This window comes from Loxodonta africana, chromosome 13, assembly GCF_030014295.1.
Source record: "Loxodonta africana isolate mLoxAfr1 chromosome 13, mLoxAfr1.hap2, whole genome shotgun sequence".
Lineage (NCBI taxonomy): Eukaryota > Metazoa > Chordata > Mammalia > Proboscidea > Elephantidae > Loxodonta > Loxodonta africana.
This window is the reverse complement of record NC_087354.1, coordinates 66,902,281-66,929,877: the sequence shown is the minus strand read 5'-3', so window position 1 is coordinate 66,929,877 and position 27,597 is coordinate 66,902,281. Positions and strand designations below refer to the sequence as shown.

Sequence of the window (27,597 nt, the reverse complement as noted above, 5' to 3'; positions counted from 1 at the left end):
GAGCTAATGTGCTGTAATTATCAACGAAGTAATAGAAGCAGACACACAGTTTCGCTTGTTTATTTTCTGATTACTAGAGGGGCTACCAAGCTCAATCTGTGACTTCTTGACCATGTTATACATTATACAATTGATCAAAAGTAACATTTTTGGACTATTTTTGGACATAAACAGGAGATTAAAAAAATGAACAGATCAATATGATTTCCTTGTAATATGGGAGGACGAGTGACTGAGGCCAAAATTCACTTCTGAAAGCCTCACTGGACGGGTGTGGTATATGCATGGGCTCACTATGCCAGCACAGTTTTACTTTGATTATTTCTGCGCGTTATACGTGTGGACCTGTTATTTACATAGGTGCGTGCATTGTTTGCGAAAAATATGGTACGTGCTAGATACTTTTTAGGTTGTGGGGAACAGCAGTGAAGAAAACAAGGTCCCTGCCCTCATGGGGTTGACACCCTGGAGGAGGAGGCAGACAATAAACAAAAAATAGTTGGGTATGGTCCGTGTAAGGTAGAATGGTCCTAGAAAGTCTCCTCAAGAAGATGCAATTTGAACAGAAACCTGAAGCAAATGTGGAGCAGGCCATGAGATTATGTGTGGGGCATGTTTCAGGTAAAGGGAGCAGTGACTGCAAGGCTCTGAGGTGGGGTGAGCTTGGCTCGGGGAAGGGATAGCAGGTAGGGAGACAGGCTGGAGGGGAGGAGGAGAAGAGCAGTGATTATCAAGCCATAGCATGCAGGGCCTTGTAGTGAATAGCAGGAGTCCCTGGGTGTCACAAACGGTTAAGCACTCACTACTGGCTGAAAGATTGGTGGTTCGAACCCATCCAGAGGCGCCTCAGTAAACAGGCTTAGTGATCTGCCTCTGGAAGATACCAGTCTTGAAAACCCTATGGAGCAAGCAGTTCTGCTCCAAACACATGGCATCGCCTTGAGTCAGAACTGACTCCACGGCAGCTAACACCAACTGGGTGGTGTAAACAATTAAGGCGGGGGGGCTCAGTTCTACCCTGATACACAGGGGTCACCGGGAGTCAGTTAACTTGACGGCAGCTGGCTAGTGAATAGCAGGGACTTTGAGTTTTATTGCAGATGTGCCAGGAACCACTGGAATGTTTTAAGCAGAGAAGCGACATGGTCTTACTTTCATTTTAAAAAGTTAATCTGACTCTTTCTTATTTCATCTTTAAAGCCCTGATAATGTCTCCTAAAGGCTTAATGTTAACAGAGAGGCCCTGCGTAAAGATAAAAGAGGCAAAGAAAGTTAATTTAACTTACCGAGTATTAGTTTCCTAGTGGGTGGAGTCAGTGCATATTTCCTTAATAATTAGTTATTGATGATGAATTGTGTCCAGTATTTACCTTAGTTTTTCTTACTATTAAAGTTGTAAGGGAGGGATTATATTTTATTATGTTGGGTTGAAATTTTTTTTCTTAATCAGCTAAAAATGACTATCCAGATATTTAAATGAATACTTAGAGGAAAAATGTCTACAAATCTCATTCTACTAACAAAAAGGCTCACAAAGTTAAGAACATGAAATCAGAATGTAAAAAAAAGAACAGGAAAATTCATTATTTAGAATTTCTTGTAGAAAAGAGAATGCCTTCATAAGAGAGGTAAATTTAGCTTCACAGAAGAGTTGCTCCAGCATTGTTTATAAAGAGCTATGTCAGGGACCTATGAATTCACCGATAAAACTGCAAAGTACTCTAACATTCTTCTAAAATGTGCCGAGAGGCTGTTGGATGTGTGTTTATGTTGCCAGTCCTGCCACTGAAGAGGTGAGTTAGAGTTCTGAAACTGCTAATGATGGCATTTTGCAAATGTTACACCAAATTATGTTGTGTAAGACACTAACATCGGTTATTTACAACAGAATTCTTAAATATTTGTTGTATATACGGACCGCTGACGATCAAGAGAGCCCATATTTGCTAATAAGTGAATCGTCTGGGCAAGATGGGAAATTGGCCTTTGCCCCATTCGTGAAGACAGTACTTAATAAGGAATCTCTTTGCCTCCCATACTTGGAAACAGCAAATACCAAATCATCAGAAAACTAGTTATTAAATAAAATAACCACAACCACTGATGGGCTATGGTTCAAATATTTTTGGTTAAATATACCACTTCTCTCCCATCTTCAGTAATTCCCAGATATTGCAAGCACTTTTCTAAAATATTTTGTTATCCAGAATATCTGAGAAACTGCATATTCTTCATAGAGTTTTCAATATTTGCATTATCTAAATAGATCATTTGGTTAAACTTTTGTTTTAAATGTTTTCATTTTGTTTTGGTTTTTTTTTTTTTTTGCCACCAGAATATAGAGTAGGCTGTTATCTAGTCTAGACCTGTTACTGTACCATTCTTCAGCCAAGTGGTTCAAGCATTCAGAGGCTGTTTGTGGAGATAGAGAATGAGATAATACGTCTCCGTGATAAAACAGTCCACTCCTTGCTGGCAGGCTGTAAGGTACAGAGTGAGTCTGAATGGCAGTTGCCTCTGGGATGATGCAAGCGCGAAGACTTCACTGGGTGAGGGGTAGACAGTGGAGGAGAGTGGAGAAAGCTCTGCAAGTGATCCAATTATATACATAGTGTTCGTTTCCTTTTGGCATCTGAGAGCAGATTGGTCAGAATCTTTGCTATTTTAAACAGAAACTTCCACTTAAAAGATTTTACAGTTACTAAAAAAATTTCTTGGTTGACTGAAATGAGCAGATTGTTCCCTCGCCATCATGGCCCCTCTTCAGGGTTGTCAAAGCATATATTAGAACAAGTTTATAACAAAGAGAAAGGAGTTCAAGCAAGCCGGCATCTACTTTTGAGAGTCTGAATTTTTTTTTAAGCATAAATAACCCAACCGGGATGCTCCTGGGTGCTTAGTACACTGTGAGCACATTTAAGTCATTTTTGTTTTGTGGCAGAACTGGGATAGACCAGCAGTTACACCTTTGGGAAATCATTACTGGCTGAACCTAAATGATATTGCTAGCTGTATTGCATCCCTGGAGTCTGGGGCAGTCATATACACCGATTCATAAGGAATCCTTTGATCAATTGGAAAAGCTCTTCTCTGCTCAGAATGAAGGCAGAGTGACGTCTCACTGGTCAGATTGTAGAGTTGATGTGCTCAAGATGACAACTCAGTGCTTCTCAGACCATCTCCATTGGCACTTTCTAATTCCTTTTGCAAACAGCTAAATGCCAACATGACTGCCTTTATGTGTGCAACTGAAGAACAAGGAGTGAGCCCGATGCACTATTTGCTAGCAGAGAAGTGATTTTCTTATCCTCTTGATAGTGCTTACCTGCTTGGGCTTATTTTTATTTTTTTCAAATTGTTGAGGTGATGGGAATTAAGAGATTTCTAAAAGAAGGAATTTCAGATTTGCACCAGCAAAAGGATATTTGTTGTTTCATGTTTTGTTTTTCATAGACTTGGGCTCCAAAAAGACTTTATCATAACAAGGTAGGTGGAATGATATACTGACTTGGAGTCTTTCAAACTCTTCTGGACAAAAGCCCGGAGTAAATTTGTTTATGTGTGTGTGCGCGCGCGTGTGTGTTAACGTCATGATGTAAAATATAGAGAGAGATAGGTAGGTAGAGGGATGTAACTAAAACAAGTTTCACACAACACTCACCCTTAGACATGTGCTCTGCGTGATATTTTCTATTTTATTTCATCCTTTTTCTTTAAAAGAAAAATGCTGATTGAGACTCAGCTAACTATTTCATGATCTTACAGTGGGTCCCAACCAAAAATTGGAAAACCACCAGGCTAAGCAAAGAGACAGGAAGCCTGGAGTCTCCATCTTTGAGTTCCCTTTGGCAAATCAGAGAGCTACCTTATGCATCCCAGCTACCCCCTTCACACCAACTGCTTTGGTTTTGACTGAATGTGCTGGCTTATGCCAGACACCTTGAGGATCCAAACTCCCCATCTTTATTGAGATGATTAGGTCACTCCTGAACCAGACCTTTGAAGCTGTGCCCATCTGTGCTAAAAATCAACAAAATAAAAGAAAGCAAACCCCTTGTAGCATGGCTTGATAATGTTCTGCTTTGTATCTCAGTGGGAAGAGAAAGTGATGATGTTTAACATTTGAGTGAGTATCAGTGAAGAACAAATGCCTCTGAATTTCTTTTCAAAATCTTAAAAGTAATGATAAAATGAACTTAAGTGGGAGGAAAAAGAAGAAATATTTCCAATTCTGCATTTAGCCACTAATTGAACTCTTGGAGCCCTTGTTGTTGTTGGTTGCCCTTTAGTGGATTATAACTCATGGTGACCCCGTGTGTGCAGAGTAGAACCGCTTCATAGCGTTTACAAGGCTGTGATCTTTCCAAAGCAGATCACCAGGCCTGTCTTCTGAGGTACCTCTGGTTGGGTTTGAACCGCCAACCTGCTTAACTATTTGCTCTATCCAGGGGCTCCTGGAGCCCTAAGTATCTGAAAGTAGTCTTTGGTTATGCACCTTCTTGGATAGAGGTAACTGACAATGCCCAGCCTTCTTCCTGATTCAGTGCATTAGATAAGGGGCAAGAAAGCCCCTCCCCAGTATGTTGCCTTTGAGCTTCATTGTTCTAAAATGATCTCAGTCTATGAATAGCAGATTGCCCTTCCCGCCCCTCACTACCCCCACCAGTGGCAGAATGCTCAGATTGAAGTAATGGATTTTTTTTTTTTTTTTTTTGGTTGCTGGAAATGATGAATTGCAGCAATCAGCTGAACTTCTAAAAGCATATGTATTGAAAGGGAAAAGAAGATATGGATTCCACCCACTCCAGAAATCAGCAAAGTGAGACCTCTCTCAATTAAAACATAATGTAATTTCCATCCCACCCTTGGTGCATTACTTCTGCTATGTTGGTAAAAATGCACATCAAATTGATTGGCTTCCCACGCCCTGACAATCATTAATTATGGCAAAGGTGCTGGGGACCTTCCCGATGAGTGTAGTCATCTGAAAGACATTCAAGCTGACAGCTTCCTCACCTCACCCCCGGAGTCCCATCTCAGGACAGGTGATGGGCCTGATGGATCTTTTTACAGATGCTTCTTCGCCACTCTTTCTAATAGGAAAGAGATTTTGAAGATAGTATTTGCTTTCAATTAGCTGATCCCATGAAATATAGAAAGATCTCCATTCGTCAAAATAGATTCATTGCTAAGCAGCATGAATGGGGGCTGTCAAGGTAGAAGAGCTTGACTTGTGAGGCAAAAAGCTTACATATTTGAAGATATCTGCAAGTAACTCCCACTTATAAATACATATGCAGTATCTGAATGTCTAAAAATATGTAAATGCTAAAGGAACTGGAAGTTTTACAGGGCAGTGATCTCAATTCTGAAAGGGTCAAATTTCTCTACTATCATTAGAGTTTCTATAAAAGAATCCTGTTCATACATAGTGGATTTTTTTTTTTTTTTTTTACTTAGGCAATTATTTCCATTTTAACCTTGGATAGAGGAAGCTGGGCATATAGTTAAATGTGCTTAGAATTATGCTATGACTTTTTTAGTACCCCGTGAATTTTCTTATTGAAAGCTCAGTGAACTTCTTCATTTAAAAAATAAGGATCAGCTCATGCTCCTTGCCCCTGGTAATCACCAGGGTCACCACTCTCATCGAAAATACATTAAGGACCTACCTGTCTATATCCCTGCTAGAAGTTAAATAGTCACAGCTTCTGCATTTGCAAAATCTGCAACATTAGATGCGTGGTTCTTAACTGGGGGTAATTTGGTCCCCCAGCAAACATTTGATAATGTCTAGAGATGGATTATTTTGATTGTCACAACTGGGGGCAGGTGCAACTGGTCTCAAGTGGGTAGAGGTCAGGGATATTGTTAAACATCCTACAGTACACAGGACAGCCCCCCACAGTACAGAAATTGTTGTTAGCTGCCATCCACTGGGGCCGCTAATCATTGGGACCCTATGCAAATGAAACAAAATGCTGGCCATCCCCATGATTGGTTGAAGATCTGACCATGGTGATCCATAAGGTTTTTATTGGCCAATTTTCAGAAGTAGATCACCAGGCCTTTCTTCCTAGTTCATGTTAGTCTGGAAGCTCTGTTCAACATTATAGCAATGCTCAAGTCTCCACTGACAGATGGTGGCTGCCACTGAGGTGCATTGGCTGGGAATTGAATCCGGGTCTCCCACATGGAAGGCAAGAATTCTACCACCGACCCACAGTGCTTCCCAATACAGACTTACCTAGTCCAAAGTGTCAGTAGTGCCAAGGTTGAGGAACCCTGCATTACATGCTGGCAGATGCACGTGAAGGGCATCTTGTCATGGATTGAATTGTGCCCCCCCAAAATACCTGTCAACGTGGCTAGGTCATGATTCCCAGTATAGTATGATCGTCTACCATTTTGTCATCTAATGTGATTTCCCTATGTGTCGTAAATCCTATCACTATGATGTAATGAGATGGATTAGTGGCAGTTATATTGGTGAGATCTATAAGATTAGATAGTGTCTTAAGCTAATCTCTTTTGAGATATAAAAGAGCGAAATGAGCAGAGAGACACGGGGACCTCATACCACCGAGAAAGCAGTGCCGGGAGCAGAGCGTATCCTTTGGACCTGAGGTTCCTGCGCTGAAATTCTCCCAGACCAAGGGCAGACTGATGACAAGGACCTTCCTCCAGAACCCCCAGAGAGAAAAAGCCTTCCCCTGGAGCTGGCGCCCTGAATTTGGACTTGTAACCTACTAGACTGTGAGAGAATAAATTTCTCTTTTTAAAAACCATCTACTTGTGGTATTTCTGTTATAGCTGCACTAAATGATCAACACACATATTGAAAACTCATGAAGGAAATACAAATAAAATCATATTGCTCAAATTGTGTACAAACTTCTGGGAAATTTTCAACTTTCTAAGCTGTATTTGGTGATTTAATATCTCTTTTAACACTTGTACTAGTTTCATAATTAACAATTACACAATTGTGGCACCATTTCAGTGTTTAACAGTGGCTTGGAAAAGCAAGCTTCAAACATGGCAGAAACTTGCTCAAGAATTATCAAGAAAATCTCAAAAAGCAGGGGATAGGCATTATTACTGTAGAGTGGGGATCCTACTCCCTATAAACTAACTTTAAAGGTTAATAAAAAAAAAAAGTGTCATCATGTATTAGTTAGTGTCTTAGTTATCTAGTGCTGCTATAACAGAAACACCACAAGTAGGTGGCTTTAACACACAGAAATATATTTTCTCACAGTTTAAGAGGCTAGAAGTCTGAATTCAGGGTGCTGTCTCTAGGGGAAGGCTTTCTCTCTCCGTGGACTCAGGAGGAAGGTCTTTATCTCTTCAGCTTTTGCTTCCTTTTTCCTTGGAGATCTCTGGGTGGCTTGGCATCTGTCTTACCCCATCTGTCCTCTGCTAGCTTGTTTAATCTCTTTTATGCCTCAAAAGAGATTGACTCAAGATGCACCCTACACTAATCCTGCCTCATTAACATAACAGGCAGCAATGGGATTATAACCACAGGCATAGGGGTTAGGATTTACAGCAAATATTTTGGAGGGACATAATTCAACCCATAACAGGATAAAGGTTTGCTATAAAAAAAGGCCAAAGTAACGGTGGTTTACGTAAAATAGAAGCTTATCTCTCTCTTCTGTAGCAGCAGAGTACAAACAGTCCAGGGCTGATATGGTGCCTCCAGGGTGTAGGGAACCCAGGCTACTTCTCTCTTATTGTTCTGCCATTCTTGCTATGCAACTTCCATTTCATGGTCTAATATGGCTACTGCAGCTCCCATCATCACATGCACATTCCAACCAGCAGGAAGGCAAAAAGGAAGTAGAGGGCACGGCCTTCCTTTCAAGGTGTATTCTAGGGGTCACACAACCCATTGTCTAGAACTTGGTCATATGGACCATACCTAGCTGTGAAGAAGGCTAACAAAACAGTATTTGTGCCCACCTAAAACTCAGAGGTGCCCTTTTTTTTTACTCTTTAAGTGAAAGTTTACAAATCAAGTCAGTTTCTCATACAAAAGCTCATATATACCCTGCTATGTACTCCTAGTTGCTCTCCCCCTAATGTGACAGCGCACTCCTTTTCTCCACCCTGTATTCCCAGTGTTCGTTCAGCCAGCCTGTCTCCCCCTCTGCCTTCTCATCTCCCCTCCAGGCATGAGCTTCCCACATAGTCTCATGTGTCTACTTGAGCCAAGAAGCTCCTCACCAGTATCATTTTCTGTCTTGTAGTCCAGTCCAGTCCCTGTCTGAAGATTTGGCTTTGAGAGGTGCCCTTCTTAAAGGAGGAAGGAAAGCTTGAATGTTGGAGGACAGCTGGCAGTCTCTGATGCAAACACCTTGTTTCAGGCTAATCCAAGGTCAGGAGGAATTCAAAGATTGTTTAATAAGTCCAAATGGCTTTGGGTCAGGATAGAGGTCATAGACTGTGACAGATCTACAAAGACCTGTTACTTCATTCTGTTGGGTGAATTGTGAATCACATGAGAGGCAGTGCTAGCTCGGAAACTCAACAGCCAGGGTTCAGCTCTTCGCACCGCCACATGCTAGCTGAGTCGAGTTCAGCGAGTTACTTCAACTCTCAGGGCCTGGATTTCCTCAACTGTAAATTGCTGATGACAATAATGCCTAATTCATGGGGTTGTGATGCAGATTAATGAAGTAATACCAGTAAAACCCTCAGACTATGCCTAACACATAGTGAGCACCGTTAAGAGCCGTAAATATTGTTATTATTGTTGGAGAGTCATGAGCCTGAATGACTAATATTAATTAATTTGAGCCTTAGCTTATTAAGCACATAAATGCCTGTTAATTTGATTTGGCTTTAAAATCTGAAAAAATATTTGTTGATTTGATCCAATTTTGAGTTGTGGGCCTCTGCACCCTATCAAGTATCAAAACATGAGATTAAATTTGGAATTATAAAGATAAGGTAAAGTTGGATTGATGTGGGCCTGAGCCAACTCATGAACTAGTGGATTGCCAGGTTCTTACATCAAAGCCCTCTCTGTGAACAAGCTGGAAATTCACTGTGGACAACTGATGCTCCAGCTGCTTTGTCAGCTTTAGATAACATCACCTCACGTTTGTTTCTCCGCAGGTGTCAGGTGTATCTGGCTTGATTCAACAAAATTCATTAAGCTCGCAGTAATTCTTTCTTTACCCCTCAGTACAGACATTGAAGAATTCATAGTGGAAAAAAAAATTCCAGCTCAGTAGATCTACAAATGACAGCAGTTGTCTTACCTCTTTTGATATTTCAGATTTCAGCACCTCCTAACATATGTCCTTTCCTGATACTGTGCCTCACCCATTCTAATAAGCAACATTACAAAAACATAAGATCAGAACGTCATTAAAGCTGCCAGTCTACATATATACATATGTGCTGCGTGTGTAACTTACAATCACGGAGAAAGCCCTGTTGTTGATCCTATAGTTTGGTCCCTAAAACCCACATGTTGGTTGCTAGGTCATTTCCTACTTTTTTAACCAGTGTAAATTATTAAAGCAGGTCATTATTTTACCTTCCTGGTGACAGAAATGCAAATTCATGTACTTTGCTTGAGTGGGAGACAGGGTGTATGTTCTGTAGATTATTACATACTGTGATGTGGACATGGAGTTAGTGCAGGCAGTCATACTCAGATATGCAAACTTTTGTCTTGATTTCTTTCTCAGAGTCTCTCAAAGTCCCTTCAGTCCTCACAGTGTACAATTTAGTAGGGTGATTGTGCGACAACTTAATCTTACATTCAGTGAGGGAGAATAATAGTGACGTATTATACCATTTCTTACTAGTGGATCAACAGAAAATTATACAGAAAAAGTCCACAGAATCAGATATAAGTGAAATCATTTAGCCTGGGTTGTGTCAGAGGGGGAAACCCTGGTGGTGTAGTGGTTAAGTGCTACGGCTGCTAAAGAAAAGGGTCAGCAGTTCGAATCCGCCAGGTGCTCCTCAGAAACTCTATGGGGCAGTTCTACTCTGTCCTATAGGGTTGGTATGAGTCGGAATCGACTCAACGGCACTGGGTTTTGGGTTTTGTGTCAGAGGGAGTGTGAATTTAACAACAATCCATGAGAATTTCTGGAATAAATCATTTTGATTTTTACCACAGAAGATTCAGTTTCTTAAAGCTCAGCATGTTACAATGTAGCTCTTAACAATTATTCAGGGATCTTTAAGAAACAAGCCTTAGAGTGTTAGTGCTGCCAAAAGAAGAATTCCATTTTCTCTCTGTCTCTCTCTCTCTTTTTAAAATAAATGTGTATAGGAAATAGAAAAGCCTAGAAGGAGCAGATGGGAACGGGACTGATACACTTACACTGGTGAGCAAGCTCACCATGATGAAGGGGACGAAATCCTTTTCCTGTAAGGCAGGATTCGTGAGAAGGAGGACTATGAATAATCTCTTAAAGTTCAGAGAATATATATTTTTAAAACTTTCACAAACTTTTCCTTGTCCAACTTGAATGGAGCATGAGACACACGCGAGTAGCCAGGTGAACAGTTGTAACTTGAGAGGAAGATAATCCTCTGGCTATTATTATATGAGAGCCATAGAAGGAATGTCTCTAAAGGTCAACGTGAAGCTTTCTGAAGTAATTTTACCTAAGAGTTTATCTTTCAGAGCCATAGCTGTCTTTGTGTCATGTAGAGTCTCTTTTCTCCAACACAGAGACATTCCGACTCTGACTTGAGCCAGTTAGGATTTGTTCATGGGAAACTCTTCAAAACTTGTAATTTTCGTTTTGGGATATTAGATTATACTAGACTCCATTGATCGGACCGCCGTTGTGGAAACCTTTTGGTTAATAATTACTGCAAATGTCACTTCAAGGTTTTGAAACTCAAGACCACTGAGGGATCAAAATTCTTTATAAGCATATTATCTCACAATGCATCTGGTCTTGCCTCAGACCTGGCACTACCCTTGAGAGGAGCCCCACAGTGTATGCACCTCTGGTCAGCGTATGGGCCTCTGTTCAGTACCTATGAAATGTGGCAGCACCAACCACTTATGGCTGTGAAGGGGAGAACATGGTATCATTTACGTCAGATACTTAGCAGAGTGTCTGGTACATAGCTCTCAGGAGATTTTATTATTGCTCCTGTCTTCCTATTTCCTGTATAGGCATGAAGATGGTTGAGAGGAATGATACCAAATTTGCAGAGTTGATTAGAAATTCAATTTGCCAATAACCAAAGAAAGCCTCCCTCTCACCTTTCTTCGCTGACTACGAGTTCATTGCTTCCTGTTCCCAAACCGTCACCCTCCTGCCCCTGTGTAGCCAGTGTAACCAGTTGCATGTGTATCCTTCCAGAGATATTTTATGCATATATAAATGAAAAATGTATGTGTGGTTGGTAGGTAGATAGGTAGACAGACAGACAGATTAGAGAGAGAAGTAGATAGAGATATTTTCATTTTGGGCTCCCTGGGTGGTGCAAACAGTTAATACGCTCAGCTACTGACAGATTGGAAGTTCAGGTCCACTCAGAGTTGCCTTGGAAAAAAGGCCTGGTGAACCACTTCCAAAAATCAGCCATTGAGAACACTTTGGAACACAGTTCTACTCCGATACACATGGGGCCACCATGAGTCGGGGTCACCTTGACGGCAACTGGATTTTATTCTTGAGCAGCACTCCACTGAAGCAGTGGAGAACCTTGTGAGCCAAGAATTGAAATGGGGAAATGAAGTAAGAGTCTCTTTCCTCCATGGTTCTAAATGGCAAATTATTTACCCTGTGGAATCAAATGGTTACATCCTTCTCAACTTAACAGGCTATAGAAGACACGTGTGTATCTTTGCTTGGGTAGACACTGAGGCCAAACAAGTGGTTCAGTGGGATCACATTGGAGTTTATTAACTGCATCCAACAGACTGTTTATCTCAGTAGAGGCACAGTCATTCAACTACTTGGGCCGTATCTATATGTACGCAGAATCAACAACCAATTCTCTTTTACATATTTTTTTTCATGTAACTAAGATTTATTAAGAAGCTCCAGTGACGCAGTGGTTAAGTGTTCGGCTGCTAACCAAAAGGTTTGCAGTTTGAACTCACTAGCTAGCCACCCTCCGGGAGAAAGATGTGGCCGTCTGCTTCGGTAAAGATTTATAGCCTTGGAAGCCCTATGGGACGGTTCTGCTCTGTCTTACAGGGTTGCTGTGAGTCAGAATTGACTCAACAGCAGTGGGTTTGGTTTTTTGGTTAAAATTTATTAGCTGACTGATCCCTGGTAGCACAGTGGTTAAGAGTTACAGCTGCTCACCAAAAGGTCAGAGTTTAAATCCATCAGCCGTTCCCTGGAAACCTTATAGAGGCAGTTCTCCTCTGTCCTGTAGGGTCGCTATGAGTGGGCACTGACTCAACAGCAACGGGTTTGGTAGGGTTTAGTCTCCAAATTAAATTCAAAGGGGATTAGGAGCCTTGGAGCCCTGGTGGCACAGTGGCTAAGAGTTCAGCTGCTACCCAAAAGGCCGGCAGTTCAAATTCACTAACTGCTCTTTGGAAACCCTATTGAGGCAGTTCTACCCTGTCCTGTAGGGTTGCCGTGAGTCGGAACTGACTTGACAACAACGGGTTTGGGTTTTTTGGGGGGTTTTAGAAGCCTTAGTTGAGGAGCCCGCTAGTAAGAGACCCTACCGTAACTGAGCAGATATATGAAAGAATTTTTTTAAAAAATTACTGCTGTTTCCACTTCCCCTCTTTAAATTTCCCCTTTACTCCACACATGTAAACCAAATCAAAATATGGCTCAGCTCGTCTGCATCTAGCACAAAAAGATTGGATTAAATGGGCATACTTATTATAGTGCCGTAGAATGTGGTGATAGCTCTTATAAATAAATACAGTCAGGGAAAGAGGACTTCAGTCACTCTGTAGATGGCTGACGATTCTCATGTGGTTTGGCAGACAAACACGGTTGATAGACCTAGGCTACATATCATACATAGTTTGCCGTTTTGATTAAACCTTCATCTTGGAAGAGCCACAAGTGGTTTGCACTTGACTGCTAACCAAAAGGTTGACAGTTCAAACCCACCCAGTGGCACCACAGAAGAAAGGCCTGGCAATCTGCTTTGGTAAAGATAACAGCCAAGAAAACCCTAGGGAGTTCAGTTCTACTCTGTAACACATGGGATTGCTGTTAGTTGGAGTCAACTCCAGTGGCAACAGATCTGGTTTTTTGAAGAGGAAATAAATGTGCCCAGTCCTTTGAAAACTCGCTTTTTACTCATATGTTACATGGTTACCTGACAGACCAGTATTTGAGATTTGGTGTTATTCAGTGTTCTGTTCTGCTGTAGAAGTTACTCCTTTCCCTGACACAGTAGAAACAGCTCTGTGTGTTGGCCTTTATAGGTACTGGGTGTGTGTGTGCTTTTTCAATGAAAACTATAGATATCTCTAGGAGTTTTACCTGACATTATCTCCCACAAGTTCAGAATGTGACCACACTGTCAGCCCAGGAGACACCAAAAGGATCTTGAAGCAAATTCATACACTGGAAAAGCAGCTGTACTCTGTGGAAATCAGAATGTGGCAGCATTCCAACTCGAGAAGGGGTATTTGTGAGTTCCCATATTAATACTCAACGCAAAGAGCTTTGTTCATGCAACATTAAGGTTACAAATGTGCACATGCCAGAATCGAGAAGCAGCAGAAAATAAGATTCTCATGGTGACATCTGTTCTCCACTATAGAGTATGTTTCATAATACCGTGGACAGTTCGGAGAGTGTTATGCAAAGCCCTTGGTATGTATTGCAATTAGGAACCTGAGCTTGAGTGTGAGGGGAGGCAGGGGGATGAGGTAAAGAGGCCACTGAGCTAAGACTGTTCCACCCCTGGTCTGGATTTCACGCCAGCAATTAGCTCAGGCACACCTGAAGTTCTCTACAAATCAGATGCAATAATGCTGCCTTTTCCCTAGTTCACAGAAGGTAAGGCAAAGATTATGCTGTGGTGAACACATCCAAGAATACTGAACCTTCCCCAACAAAGTTGGAGGAAGTGGCTTTCCATGGTGGGGCGGGAGGTCTTGCAACACAGGGAGAATCTAGGACTTCTCCATCTTGTTTATTTGCAAGTTACTTACGATGATTTCCATATATGTGCGTCAGTGCGGGTTTTCTGTTTTGAGCTTATAATTAGTGAAATTTTAATCAAATCAACAAATATTTATTGTCTAGCAACTCGACGGCAGTGGTTTTTTTTTTTTCTATTTAAGATTGATACAAAGAGACAGGATGGGAACAGATGCTTTTAAAGATGGCCAAGTCAGATGCATGAGAAAAATACATGCATACAGTCTATAATAATTCTGGGTATATCACTGGAATATTTTGCATTTCCACAGTGGAGTAATGTTAAACCAAAAACCAAACCCACTGCTGTCAAGCCAGTTCCAACTCCTAGCCACCCTACAGTACAGAGTAGAACTGCCCCATAGGATTTCCAAGGCTGCCACATCTTTCTCCCGCAGAGCGGCTGGTGGGGTCTGAATTGCTGACCTTTTGGTTGGCAGCCGAGTGCTTAACCACTGTACCACCAGGGCTCCTTATGGAGTAATACACACACACACAAAAAAGCCATTGCTGTTGGGTCAATTCCAACTCATAGTGACCCTATAGTTCAGAGTAAAACTACCCCATAGGGTTTCTAAGGAGCAGCTGGTGGATTTGAACTGCTGACCTTTTGGTTAGCAGCCGTATCTCTTAACTGCTGCACCACCAGGGTTCCATGGTCAGCAGTTCAGACCCCTCCAAATTTATTACTTGATTATCTAGTTTGATTTGTAGCCAAAATATTTCATGACATTTTTTGTATTCCCCTTTCCATTTGAAAAGTGAAATGGAAAGAAGACACATTTCTTAGAGATTTCTCCCCCATTTGCTCAGCTACTATGGAATTGCATCGTGGAGTATTATCTGCCGCTTAAAAATATCCATAGGTGCTAGATATTTACATTTCTGGTTCATATGCTGAAAAACCCCCATTCCTTACTCTTTCAATCCTGAAATGATTGAATAGAAACGAGAGAACTAGGAATATCCCTACTCTCCCTTACGAGTTCAGTTTTTTTGACCCCTTGTCAATAGGATACGTATTTGGAGGAGGATTAAATTTACATCAGACCTCCCACACTCGAACTTCATTCCGTTGTTCAGCAGAGACATTTGTGTTCAAGACCGCAGGTCAGGTTGTATTTTTACCTGAGCCATGAAATGCAGTGGCACTGGCCCCCTAGGAAAGAGAATGATTAAACATATGACCTTCATCCCCTTAGTACCATGCCATAACCAAGGTCGCCAGCCTATAAAATATATCAGGGCCAGCAGCTCTCACGCTGTTTTGTTTTGGTTTTTTTTGCCTGGATGCAGAGATTAAAGGCCCTTCACCCAGAGGGGGTACACGCCCCATGGACACACCTAGAATTAGGTACAGGATAAGGGACGTTATGGCGTGCCTACTCTTCCTAGTTTAAGTCCTAGCTCTACCCCTTACCAACATGTGACAAACAGGCAAGTTCCTTAACATGCTGAACTTTCTTTCATCTGTAAGATGGAGATAATGGGCCAACCTTAATGTGTTGCTGTGAGGATTCAATGGAATAATATATGTAAAGGACTCAACTTTAGCACAATGCCAGGAACAAAGTAAGTGCTGAAGATATCTTAGCTGGTTGTATATGTAATTCCTCTTTCAGCTACATCTAAATCCACTGTTCCCTCCCCCATTAAAGAAAGCATAAAAGCCAGTTGCTGTCGAGTTGATTCCAGCTCACGGTGACCCCATGTGTGTCAGAGTAAAATTGTGCTCCACAGGATTTTCAATGGCTGTGATCTTTCAGAAGTGGATTGCCAGGCCTTTCTTCCAAGGTGCCTTTAGGAGGATTCAGACCTCCCACTTCTTGGTTCAGAGTCAAGTGCTTAACCATTAGTGCCACCCAGGAACTCCTAAAGAAAGCACGTGTGTATTCAAATTACTGATGTTATTACAGAGGCCTATTTTATTTATCAAAAAGTAAAATATTTGTCAACTGTGGCATTTAAGTATTATTGGTAATAAATTACCAATGCTGCACAGTTTGCCATACTTAATAGGAAAACACAACCCCTTCCCTCCTATCCCAGCTAATGAGGTATTTCCCAGTCCTATACATGTTGACCCCACCTGGGGGAAAATAATTAAATAAACCAACAAACAGAAGTCTCCGCCATATGAAACATACAACTCTGCTTCATCAATAGGTAGGATTTCTGGGTCAAAGAGAAAACTATTTATGATCAGTGTTACCCTAAAAATGTTAAGCCCACTACCAACTAAGATCACTTTTAGAACGTGCTAAAACCCAAGGTCGGGGAAAGGCAAAATAGAGCAGTTATATTTTATATTAATGCAGAATTCAATAGGTGAGGAGCAGATAGAGAGAAGACTGAAAATTTGAAACTGGTTGTGGCCACACAAGAATATTGCAGTGTCTGGGAGCTGATAAGGGCTTTAAGGAAATTTAGAAATCTTTGAAGAAATGGATCAAGGCTTGTCGGTAAAGAAAGAGGCCAAGAATAATTGAGAATACTGGTGGATTCCAGTCTTAGTGAAAAGAATCACAGAATCCCTAGGGGCTTATTACTTGAATAATATTTGGACTTGACTGTGACTTGAATTAAAAATGGAGCGTATTAAATATTGTTAAAATAGTCTTGAGGTGTAATGCATAGCACATCATATAATTTGAAGGGTAGATAAATATTCAAATTTTAGTATTTTAGAGTGTCAAAATTTTCAGATTTTAGAAAGGTTAACTTCTTCAACGATGGTGGTCTGCTGTTTTCTTTCAGTTTATTCGATAAATATATATTAAGCACCTAGTTCAACAATAAGCCAGAGAAAGTAGAGGTAATTACCCTATTTGTCCAAAAAATGGTAATGTTTTTCCTTAAGATGTTCTCGTATGTGCCCATACTTTAATTTGTAGAAGAAAATTCTTTTGCATTTAAAGACCACTGTCACCTGGTACAGCCTTTGGGTAGTTCTTCACTGGAATGCCTGTTACTTTTCTTTAGTGGGAAAAGTTGAAAGAACAATCATGGGGTTTAATTCTGGGACAGATGAAAGCTGGCCTAAAAAGAGTTTTATAATTAAAATGTACATAATTTGTACATAGATTTTTTTTCAATATGCAGCAACACAGCAGAGGTAAAGATACAAGAGGAGGCCAGAGAGGAGTCAGGTGACAGAGCTGAGACAGAGGCTCAAGTTCCCCCGTTTACTTCTCCATTCGGGTTGTTCCCATCAGGCCCCCTTTAATTTTATGTGATCGCAAATGCTTCTTCTTTATGGTTGGTGAATACAGGAAAATTTTAAGTAGAACAAATCGAGATTGTGACAGATGGAAGATTTGTTTCTGGTGAAATAAATTAGAACCCTGAAATTTTCTTTTATCTGGCAGTATAATGGCATGAATGGCTAAAAAATATGGGCTTTGGAAACAGTCGTGGGTTTGAGATAGGATGTCACTTACTACTTGTGTGACCTTGAGTTCCTTGTTATCTTCTCTGAGCCGGATTTTCCTTTTTTTGTAAAATGGGCAGGGTAAGCAGTGCTGGGTAGTCCTGTTATAAATTTAAATACAGTATGTGTATAACCCATAGTACCATCTCTGACCCAATCAATGGTAGACCCTCCATAAAGGTAAGCCGTAGTTTTAGCTTTAATTAGGCATTGTCTCCTTAATACACTTTTAATAAACTCTGATACTGTTTCTCCTAATGAAGATAAGCTGCCAGAATAGAGTGCATCGAATTCTACACTCTCAGCCTTTATCCATTAGAATTATGTTCAGCTTAACTACAGGGCCTTAACCAAAGGGGCATTCGTTTTTCTCACATAATAAGGAATTTAGAAATAGGCAGAATAGGGCTGGTGCAGCTGCATGCGGAAGACATCAAGGACCCACCACCTTTATCACATGGCTTTCTTCTTCATGGTTGAGAGGGGGCTGCTCTATCTACCTCCAGGCACCCAAGGAAGAAGAGCCAGAGTGAAATGCAAAAGCCTTTTTACAAGACTCAGTCTTTATTTATTTATTCATCTGGTAGGTTGAGTGGCTCAGAGAATCCCACCCCAGGAACTTCAACCCATATTTCATTGGCCAGAACTGTGTCTCCTGGCCAGGCCCTCACGCAGTGGAAGCTGGGAAGGAAGGTGCGTGTTTTCACTAGGCACGTTGCCACCCTGTTGGATGCTGAGTCAGCAGTCAGCAGTGTCTGCCACAAAGCTACAAGCATAACACAACTCCCAGGCCTGATGGGTTTCTAACAAACATCTATAAATGTCCTTAACACTGGGACATTTGAGGGGGTTTGCTACAGCCATCTTTAAGAAGAGAGGCAGTCGGTCACAGGTGACACTGGCAAGATAAAAACCAGTGTTCCTTAGGCCTGATTCCCAAATCAATATCTGTTTTCTTCCATGTTGTAGGGCAGTGGTAGGTTGCCATTTAGTACAGCAGTCCTGATCTTGGCAATTTGACTGTATCGTTCATTTATTTAATAAGCATTTATTGAGGATCCACTGATCTTGGAAATACAAGTAGAGGAAAAATGTAGAAGCAACATCCAAATTTTCATACATGGAGTTTCTTTTTACAGTTAAGCTTTATAGTGATGGCAGAGATCAGTTGGCCTAGATTCTGGAGTGAGTCTAGGATGCTAAATTGGATGCTCAGAGCAGTGTTCCCTAAGATGCTTGTGTTCTGTGTGATTGATCAGCCTCATTGGAATTAGGGTCACCAGGTCCTAGCCATAAGAATCACAGTCTAGTTTTCACCTATTCATTTAAAATGGCCTGCGTAAAGAACTAGGCGTGGAAAACACTTGGATTTCCAAAGGACACGTTTCCAGCCCGAGAGGTTACAGGTCAATCAGTAAGTATTTATTGGGGCCAACTCTTGCCCAGCATTGGGCACAACTGTCATCCAGCTTTCCTGGAATGATCCTTCAGAAGCAGCTATTTACAAAATATCAATCCCAGAAACCTGACCAAAGGCAGTAATGCAAAACTACAGTTTGCTATGTTTGTTAAGAATTAAAATTGGCACCCCAAGAGTATGGCCCCTGGACACCCTTTTAGCTCAGTTCTGAAGTCACTCCTGAGGTTCACCATTCCTTGAAAGATTAGACAGGCCCCTAAAACAAAACGAGACTAAATGGGCACACTAGCCCAGGGGCAAGGACGAGAAGGCAGAAGGGGATAGAAAACCAGGTAATGGGGAACCCAAGATCGAGAGGGGAGAGTATTGACATGTGGGATTGGCAGCCAGTGTCACAAAACAATGTGTGTATTAATTATTTAATGAGAAACTAGTTGACTGTGTAAACCTTCATCTAAAGTACAATGAAAAAAAAAAGAATTAAAATTGGAAATGAGTTCAGAGAAGCTCAAGGCTGTGAACTCTTTTAGATCTAAGAATCTTCACCCAATGTTTTAAATTGGGCACAGATTACCAAAAACTATTGTTAGATTCTGCTGTTTTAGCAGTTCATTGAATTTGACATCTTGACCAACAGAAAATCTTGTCCTTGGGGAGAGTGTTTGGAAATGGCCCTTATAGGGGAATTTGGTTACACCAAGACCTGCAGAGAGGTGTTTACAGGGACCCTAATAGGTCTGTCGGGACCTGCCCCATGCAGCATCTCTGGCATCTTGTGCAGGGTCCCTGGTGATAAATGAGAAGGTGGACACGTCACCAGTGCCAGCCATCTGCAGGGTGTTCACTGACTTAGGACAGCCCTGGTGCTGGCTGCAAAATAGATCCTCTGAGCTGGAAATACTAAAAGGTAGATGTTGTGAAGTTGAAATGACCTTTAAAACGAAAAAAAAAAAAAAAAAATGGGTTGGGGGGGAATGTATAAGAACTGCAAGCACTAGAGCAAAGATTGTTGTTGTTAGTTGCCCATCAAGTTGATTCTGAGTCATGGTGGCCCCATGTGTGCAAAGTAGAACTGCACCATAGGATTTTCAAGGCTGTGACCTTTTGGAAGCAGACCTGTTTCCAAGGTACTTATGGGTGGGTTCCAACCGCCAGTCTTTCAGCTAGTAGTCGAGCACTTAACCATTTGCATCACCGAGGGATGCCTAAAGCAAAGATACCAATCCCTAAATAGTCATACACCATAGCAGACTTCTCACCTTCATAAGCAGCTAATTGCAGAACCCATGAAATCGAAGACTAGAGCCAGTAGGGATAAGATCTAGCCAGAGAATCACATGCCCTTCCTGGAAAGAGCTGGAAGTGACCTAATAGGTTTTACTCTATCCAGGAGTACAGACTCCAAAAGCAGAGTTCAGAATCTCAGATGAGTTATGCTGTTAAACTTTCCAGGCTTGATGATGAAAGAAAGAAATGATCAAAATACTGTACGTCATAATGTAAAACCCAAGCAGCCCAAGAGCCTTGTCTTTACTGACAGGGCGATGCTGATTTAGTATATCTGAACAGTTCTTTATACGTTGAGGTCACATTTTGACCCATCTTTTGCTTACAGCTTTAACCAAGTAAAGCCTTCTCTCTCAGCATTTCCCTTGCCAAAGTCATGATGAGAGCTGGTTCTTTGGGAGGATTGTTTTGGCAGAAGATGCAGGCATCTTCTCATACTGCAAAATGCACCAAGTCCAAGTTGAACCATATACCAGAAGCTAAAAGATGTTAAAACTGAAAAGAAGCAAAACTGTCTTTTCCTTTGTCCCTCTTTCTCTTTGAGTTATTTACCCAAAATGACTCCCAAATGGCAGTGAAAGGCCCAAGGGAACTTTCTTCAGTAATGACTAATTCACTTCAGAGGGAATTGGCTTTTGGGACCTTCCCGTTTGGTCTTTCTCTCACTTCTCCTTTATTCTAATCTTTGACTTGCTGCAGCTTCTGGCTTCTCTGTTGCTAGAGATATACTAGGCTGACACCTTCAAAAGAGGGATAGAATTGAAACTCCAGTGTCTGTGAACTGTTGCTAAATCTGCACACGTCCACTTGTAACCAAGAACATTAAACCCAGAGCCAAAGAAGAAAAATTGCTTCCTTGTTAAAGATGTGGATTTTGGCATTGATTTTATATGGCTGAGAGGAGCCTGAATAAGACTGTGAGCCTAGTCTCTGCTCTACAAGAGTCGGTAAGCAGGTTATGTGGGGCCACTACTTGAGTTCTAAATGTGAGAAGACAGGATTAAACAAGATGATCCTTGAGGTTCCTTCCTGAACTAAATTTTGGGGCAGGATGGAGATTTAATTTTTGTAGAAACCTTGATCCTGTTACTCAGCCAACCCTGTGTAAGCTGTAGGGTGCACTGGAATGGGAGAAGCCCTGGAATTTTTGCCTCAGTTTCATCCTCATGAAAACAAAGAAGTTTGGATTCTAAGGTATCTGAGGCCTCTACTCGACCCAGTGTTCTGTCAAGTAGAGTCCGGTAGAGCTTCCTCCCAAATTGTGCCTGATGTGTTTATTTCATGAAAACATTTTGGAGAAACACTGATGGATTTCATTTTTCCAGGACTTGGTATGGATCACTAGGCCGTAAGCAGCATAGTTTGTTTGTCATATTGAGTTTTAGCCATGTAGGCCTCATCATTACGAATTAGGAGCCTCAATTTACCGTTAACAAAATGGGCTAAGACTCTTGGATTGAGACTGCCAAGCTGGGGTTATTCTTCCACGCTGTTCCTGTTTTCTCAGTTGTACTACAGGGATACAAGTACCTGCTGCTGTCTTACCTACTGACTTTGTTAAAAAATAATAATAATAAAATTAAAGCATCTATTTAAGGAAGAGCAAAAGCCCCAAATGACATCAAGGGAAAGACTATAGGTGGGAAAGTAGAGAGAAAAGCATTTGATCACATTCTACTGAGTAGCCTGGAATTTATGGATGTTGTAGGGATTGGAATATGAGAGTATGAAGAGAAATAAAATACTTTGTAGGAGGCAAAATCCTATGAGACTCTGTATATAAAAAAAAAGAGCCTCGTTTAACAGGTCATCCTTAAACATGTTTTTATTTGCACTAAAAAAAAATGAAGAAAATCTTAATTATAAATTCTTATCTACTTAGATTAAGAAAGCAGATACTAACGAATGTGGGAATAAAGATGAAGAAGAGTGAAAATTTTAAATAATCCCAGGTTGTTTTCTGCCTTTGGAACTGATTTATGAGCAGTTACTAACGTGTGTGCTTTTCTGTTATTGTTTAAACAATAAAAAGTTTTTAAAGTTTTAAAAAGCTTTTAAGTTATTTTTTAAGTAGAACGAAAAACAATAACCAAGATGAAAATGTGTTCAGCTGGCTGACAATAAACATGGAGAATCCTCTGCATGGTGCTGGAGTTTTAGAATAAAGCTTTTCCAAAAAAAAAAAAAAAAAAACTTAAGATCCAAAATCTAAGAGTAAGAGTAATAAATGGAGGCGCTATCAGGTAAGAATGTTTCCAGCCATAAGTAACAGACAACCCAACTAACAGTGGCTGAAACAAACAGGGGCTTATTTTCCTCATAAAACCGTAAGTCCAGAGGTAGGTGGTTGCTGGCAGTTATTCAGATACTAAAAGATGCCATCAAAGACCCCAGACTTTCTCCATCTTTCCCTCCTCCATCCTTAGCAAGCTGGCTTTCGTCCTGATGCCTCATATTCACAAAATGGCTGCCACCCTCCCAGGCATTTCCTCTGTGATCAAGATAGGAAAAAGATGGAAGAGAGCCAATGTCCAACCATATCTTTTGTCATATAAAGAAAGCAAAAACCTCTCACTGGCCAGAAATTTAGCACATAGCCATCCCAGCTACCTCCATAGTGGGAGTGGACAAGGGAGAAGGAAAGTTGAAAACAATTGTTGGGTTAGCCAATGAACAGTGTCTGCCAGAAAACTTGTCTTGGTGGAAAGAATCATCTGTAGCTTGGTGCTGCTGGGAGAATATAAGGCTGTAGAACCATTAGGTAGGGGTGTGGCTCAGGACTGCAGACATGTCCACTAGTAAAATCATTAAAGTTCTTCACTTGAGTTAAAACACCTATGCAGAAGGTAGGTAGTCGTATTTTTCACTCCTAATAGGCCATAAACCATTTGCAGTGGAGTAGATTCAAACTCATGGCAAACCCATGTGTTGAAGAGGTGAACTGTGCTCCATCGGTTTTTCAAGGCTGTGACTTTCCAGAAGCAGATCACTAGGCTTTTCTCCCAAGGCACCACTGGGTGGATCTGAACCACCAGCCTTTCTGTTAGCACTGGATGGCTTAACCATTTGCACCACCCAGGAACTCCTTCTAATGGATCATAGACCTTAACTAATGCTATTTCCAGGCCTCAAATCTTTTCCACCCTAAAATAGGAATACTGCTTATTCCCTGCCCCACTTGGAACCTTTTATTGAGTTATTCACTTACTCAGCAAGTAAGTACTAAGTACCTACTATGTACCAGGCACTGTGCTAATGCCAAGGATAAACAAATAAATAATGCAGTACCCCCTCCTCCCAGCAATTCACATTCTAACAGGGAAGGGAGACCAAGGACCATATATGTTATGCACTGCACATAATAGAACATGTTGGCTGCTTTGTATAAAAAGACAGATATGTAAACAAATAACGTATACTAGGTAAAGTGGTGTAATAGAAGTGTTCATACGGTGCAGTGCATTGGGACCAAACCAAAACCAAACTCATTGCCATCAAGTCGATTCGGACTCATAGTGACCGTATAGGACAGAGTAGAACTGGCCCATTGGGTTTCCAGGGGGCGCCTGGTGGATTCGAACTGCCGACCTTTTGGTTAGCGGGGTAGCTCTTAACCACTATGCCACCAGGGTTTCCCGTGCATTGGGACAGAGAAGGGGAAATGACTAATCCCTGGGGAAGTGGGGAAGGCTTTACCAAGGAGGTGAAATCAGAGATGTGTCTTGAAAATGAGTCCGAGTTTGCTATGCAAAATCAGTGCTGGGGTGGGGAGTGGCTTCTGGTGGAGGCATATTTGATTCAAAAGCTTTGACAGCTTAAAAGAGAATAGCATGTGCCAGAAAGAGAGAGTGGCTCACTCTGCCTAGCCCTCGGGTGGTAGAAGGCGATGCTGGCTAGGTGGTAGGAGCCAGGCTGTGAAAGCGCTTAGAAGCCACATGAAGGAGTTCAGCCTTGGGGAGCTGCTGGAATACAGGGAAAGACAGGATGGGATTTATGCCTCGGGAAGATCATTCTGGTACTTGTGAGGTGGAGAGAGGCTGCCAGCAGATAGGGCTGCTGAGAGGCGTTGTTAGCAATCCCAGTGAGAAATGATGACTCACTGAAGGCAGTGAGATTGGGGATGGAATTCCAGAAAGATCTGTGAGGTAAAATCAACAGCTTTTGGTGACTTGATGCATTGAAAGACAAGGAAAAATTAAGCCAAAAAAAAAAAAAAAAAATCTGGTGTTTCTGATGCAGCACTTGGGTGGCATCGTGGGCACAAAGTGCGGAAGGAGCAAGTTATTGGTTAGAGAATATGGCATCTGCCGAGCTTCATTTCAGCTCTGTGGAAAGAGGAGCTTCTACTCGTTGGTGGTTTTGTTAAAAGACTCCTCTTCCCACTGCCCCTTCGCTCCCCAGCCTCACCTACCTGTGATTTGGAGGACATTTGCAGGGATAAGCCTCAAAATGGCCTGTAGCTGCGTTGTTCCCGTGTGTGAAATGAAAGCAGAAGGCAGTACTAAACGCAAACACCAAGGCGAGAGGAGCCTGTCGCGGGGCGAGATTTGGGGCGGCCTGTTGCGCAGGGATACGGCTGACCTGTAGCGAACACCGTCCTCATTGGCTCTGGTAGTTTCAGCACGGCTGTTGGGTGTTCTTTCTGCTTCCGCTGCAGGCCAGTCTTAATACTTTTAAATCTTTTTCTAAGGCGAGTGAAGGGAATTGGCCTTTGAGGATGCTTCAGCTTCTCGAGTGCATGACTAATACTTGAAAAAATGATTAAGAGACTTCTTTACCCTTAACTGCATCTGCTGTTTAGTATGTGACGCAATTAATTCATTCTTGTTGGCAATCTGCCGGAAGACCCTGTACCCTGTTGACCTCTTGTCATTATTATTGTCGTCATTCTTTGAAGCACTGTTTGGATTACACACTTAAAGGGAACCACTAAACAACCCTGTTGTTGCTGTGTGGCTGAAATGTCCACTGCTTGGACTAAAGGACAGTCATCTGAAAGAGTGGTTCCTGCCCTCAGAAGTTCACCTGGCCTGTACCGCCCTTTCCACTATCCCACCTCCATATCCCCGCCCCTTCCCCTGTAGGCACAAATGCCTACTTTAATAAGACAACAGTTCCTTTACCCTGACACCTGAAGAGCAATGTTTTAACAAACAGATAAATCAATAAACGTGCTTTATCAGTGTTGGAATTGCTGACAGGTGTCTCAAAGCAGACATTATTGTAATTTCACCACTGTTTTCTCCACCCCAAATGTGCATGCTATTTGTTTCTTCAGTGCTTAGGTTATATACTACCTGGCAAGTCTTTATTCAAATGAAAATTGATCCACTTGGCTCTCTCATATACAGATGAAAGCCTAATTGTACAGTTTTCACAAAATCTTGTGAAATAAAGTTCTTCCTTCTGAGGCTGTCTTGGTGGCCTGAGCATTTCCATCTGCTTGGGTCTTATGAAAAATTCTTCGCACCATTTAATTATCCCACATGGTATCCAGTTTGACAATATAATATGCTTTAAGAAAATTCACAATAACTTACTGTGGTAAAGGACTCTGTAAATAATTTGTCTTGTTCTTCAAATTGTGGCCTAAAAGCTTATTAATGGCCCAAACAAATGTCTTTATGAAAGTGTCCCTGTATGAGATCCCCAGGGCTGCTGTAACAAAATACTACAAAGTGGGTGGCTTACAACAACAGCTATTTATTGTCTTGTAGTTCTGGAAGCTAGAAGTCCGAATTCAAGGTGTCAGTGGGCCCATGTTCTCATTGAAGGCTCTAAGGGAAGGTCCTTCCTTGTATCTTGCTAGCTTCTGGTAGTTTCTGTTGATCTTTGGCATTCTTGGCTTGTAGATGCATCATCGCTCCAGTCTCTGCCTCCGTCTTCACAATGGCCATCTTCCCTCTGCCTGTCTCTTCTTCCCTTTTGTAAGGATACCACTCATAATTGGGTGAGAACCCATCCTACACCAGTATGACCTCATATTAAATTAACAGCATCTTCAAAGACCCTATTTTCATACAAGGTTACATTCACAGTACCGGGGTTTAGGACTTCATCATAGCTTTTGGGGGATATAATTCAATCCAAAATAGTCCCTTTCCCTCTTTTTTGTACTGTCTCTGTCATGGATCTACTTACACTATGGTAGAAGGAGTGTTTGTATAATCCATTACACTTCAGTGAGAAAAAATACATATGAGAAAATTAAAGGTAATCTTATTGACAATAATGAGAGAATAGAAATATTTTAAATTGACAAGAGAATGTATTAACGTCCCTTTATTTCATCCATGGCTATGAATTATGTACAGTTAATTTGTGGCATTCACTGCTTTCTCAAATATGGTGAGACTGAGGAAATTTTAGTTGTGCACTGTTGCATTAGGGACTTATATGTGGAGCAGTATGCAGGGGCCATCACTGAGTTCGCTTAACAGAAGTTCCTCATTAAGCATTTTGCATGACCTAAAACATGGGGCAAAGCTTTTCTTTACAAAGGGTATTGAAAGCGTATTTCCTTTTGATGACTTGAACCATTTAGTTCCACATCAGAGTCTGAGAGTCACCATTCTTCATCAACTGTCTTGTGGCAAGATCTACATTTCTGGAACTTAAACATGCAGCTCAACCATTCACCCTATTTAGCACAGTGCTAAACCATACTACCAGCCTAGCAGAGGGCCAAGTCTACTGATCTCTAGTGATGAAAGTGAGAAAAAAACCGTAGACGTAATTGGAATTGGTTTGCCACCCCAAACTTTCAAGAATGGCCTTCTTAGAGACAGGAAATGAGAATGAAGACCAGAGGTGCCTGGGACTTATTGGCAGTACTGGTTACTAGCCACATTTTTCAGAAAGAAGCCTCTGCTGAAGTCCTGAATTTTCACTTAAATGGTATTTGTGCATGTTCCCCTGTTTAGTCCTCATAATGTTTTGTTCTTTTGGCCCAGAAACAGAAAAGATAGTACTAGAGGCAGGAAACGGATTGCCATCCTGGAAATTCAATGACCAGCTTTTTCCCTGTGATGTGTGTGGGAAAGTGTTTGGCCGGCAGCAGACATTGTCCCGACATCTCTCACTGCACACAGGTGAGTGAGGTCCTCAGCTGCTCTGCCTTCCTCCCTCCGGACCACGTATGCATCATTACCTAGAGGCTGAGTTTCTCTAAGAGAATTACAAATGGAAGTGGTGCGAGCATTCTTATCCTGACCTTTTCAAGCCATCTTACCTGGCATGTACAGATAAGTCCCGGGAAGGACTTTTTTATTTATACAGAAAGCACTCACTGAGTGCTAAGTTGGGTTGATGAGAAAAGGTACACATTAATATAT

General features: G+C 41.5%; 1 protein-coding gene across 5 annotated transcripts in view; it reads left to right on the top strand.

Annotated features, from left to right (window-relative positions):
• The window catches only part of ZNF827 (zinc finger protein 827), a 202,488-nt gene that overhangs the window by 152,584 nt on the left and 22,307 nt on the right, over window positions 1-27,597 (top strand). For 4 of the 5 annotated variants that reach the window (XM_010597214.3, XM_010597213.3, XM_010597218.3 and 1 more), the window contains exon 9: window positions 27,217-27,354. The exons of the other annotated variant lie outside the window; for it this stretch is intronic. In XM_010597214.3, coding sequence (XP_010595516.2) covers window positions 27,217-27,354 — 138 coding nt within the window. The remainder of the gene's footprint in view (window positions 1-27,216; window positions 27,355-27,597) is intronic. 5 annotated transcript variants of the gene reach the window in all.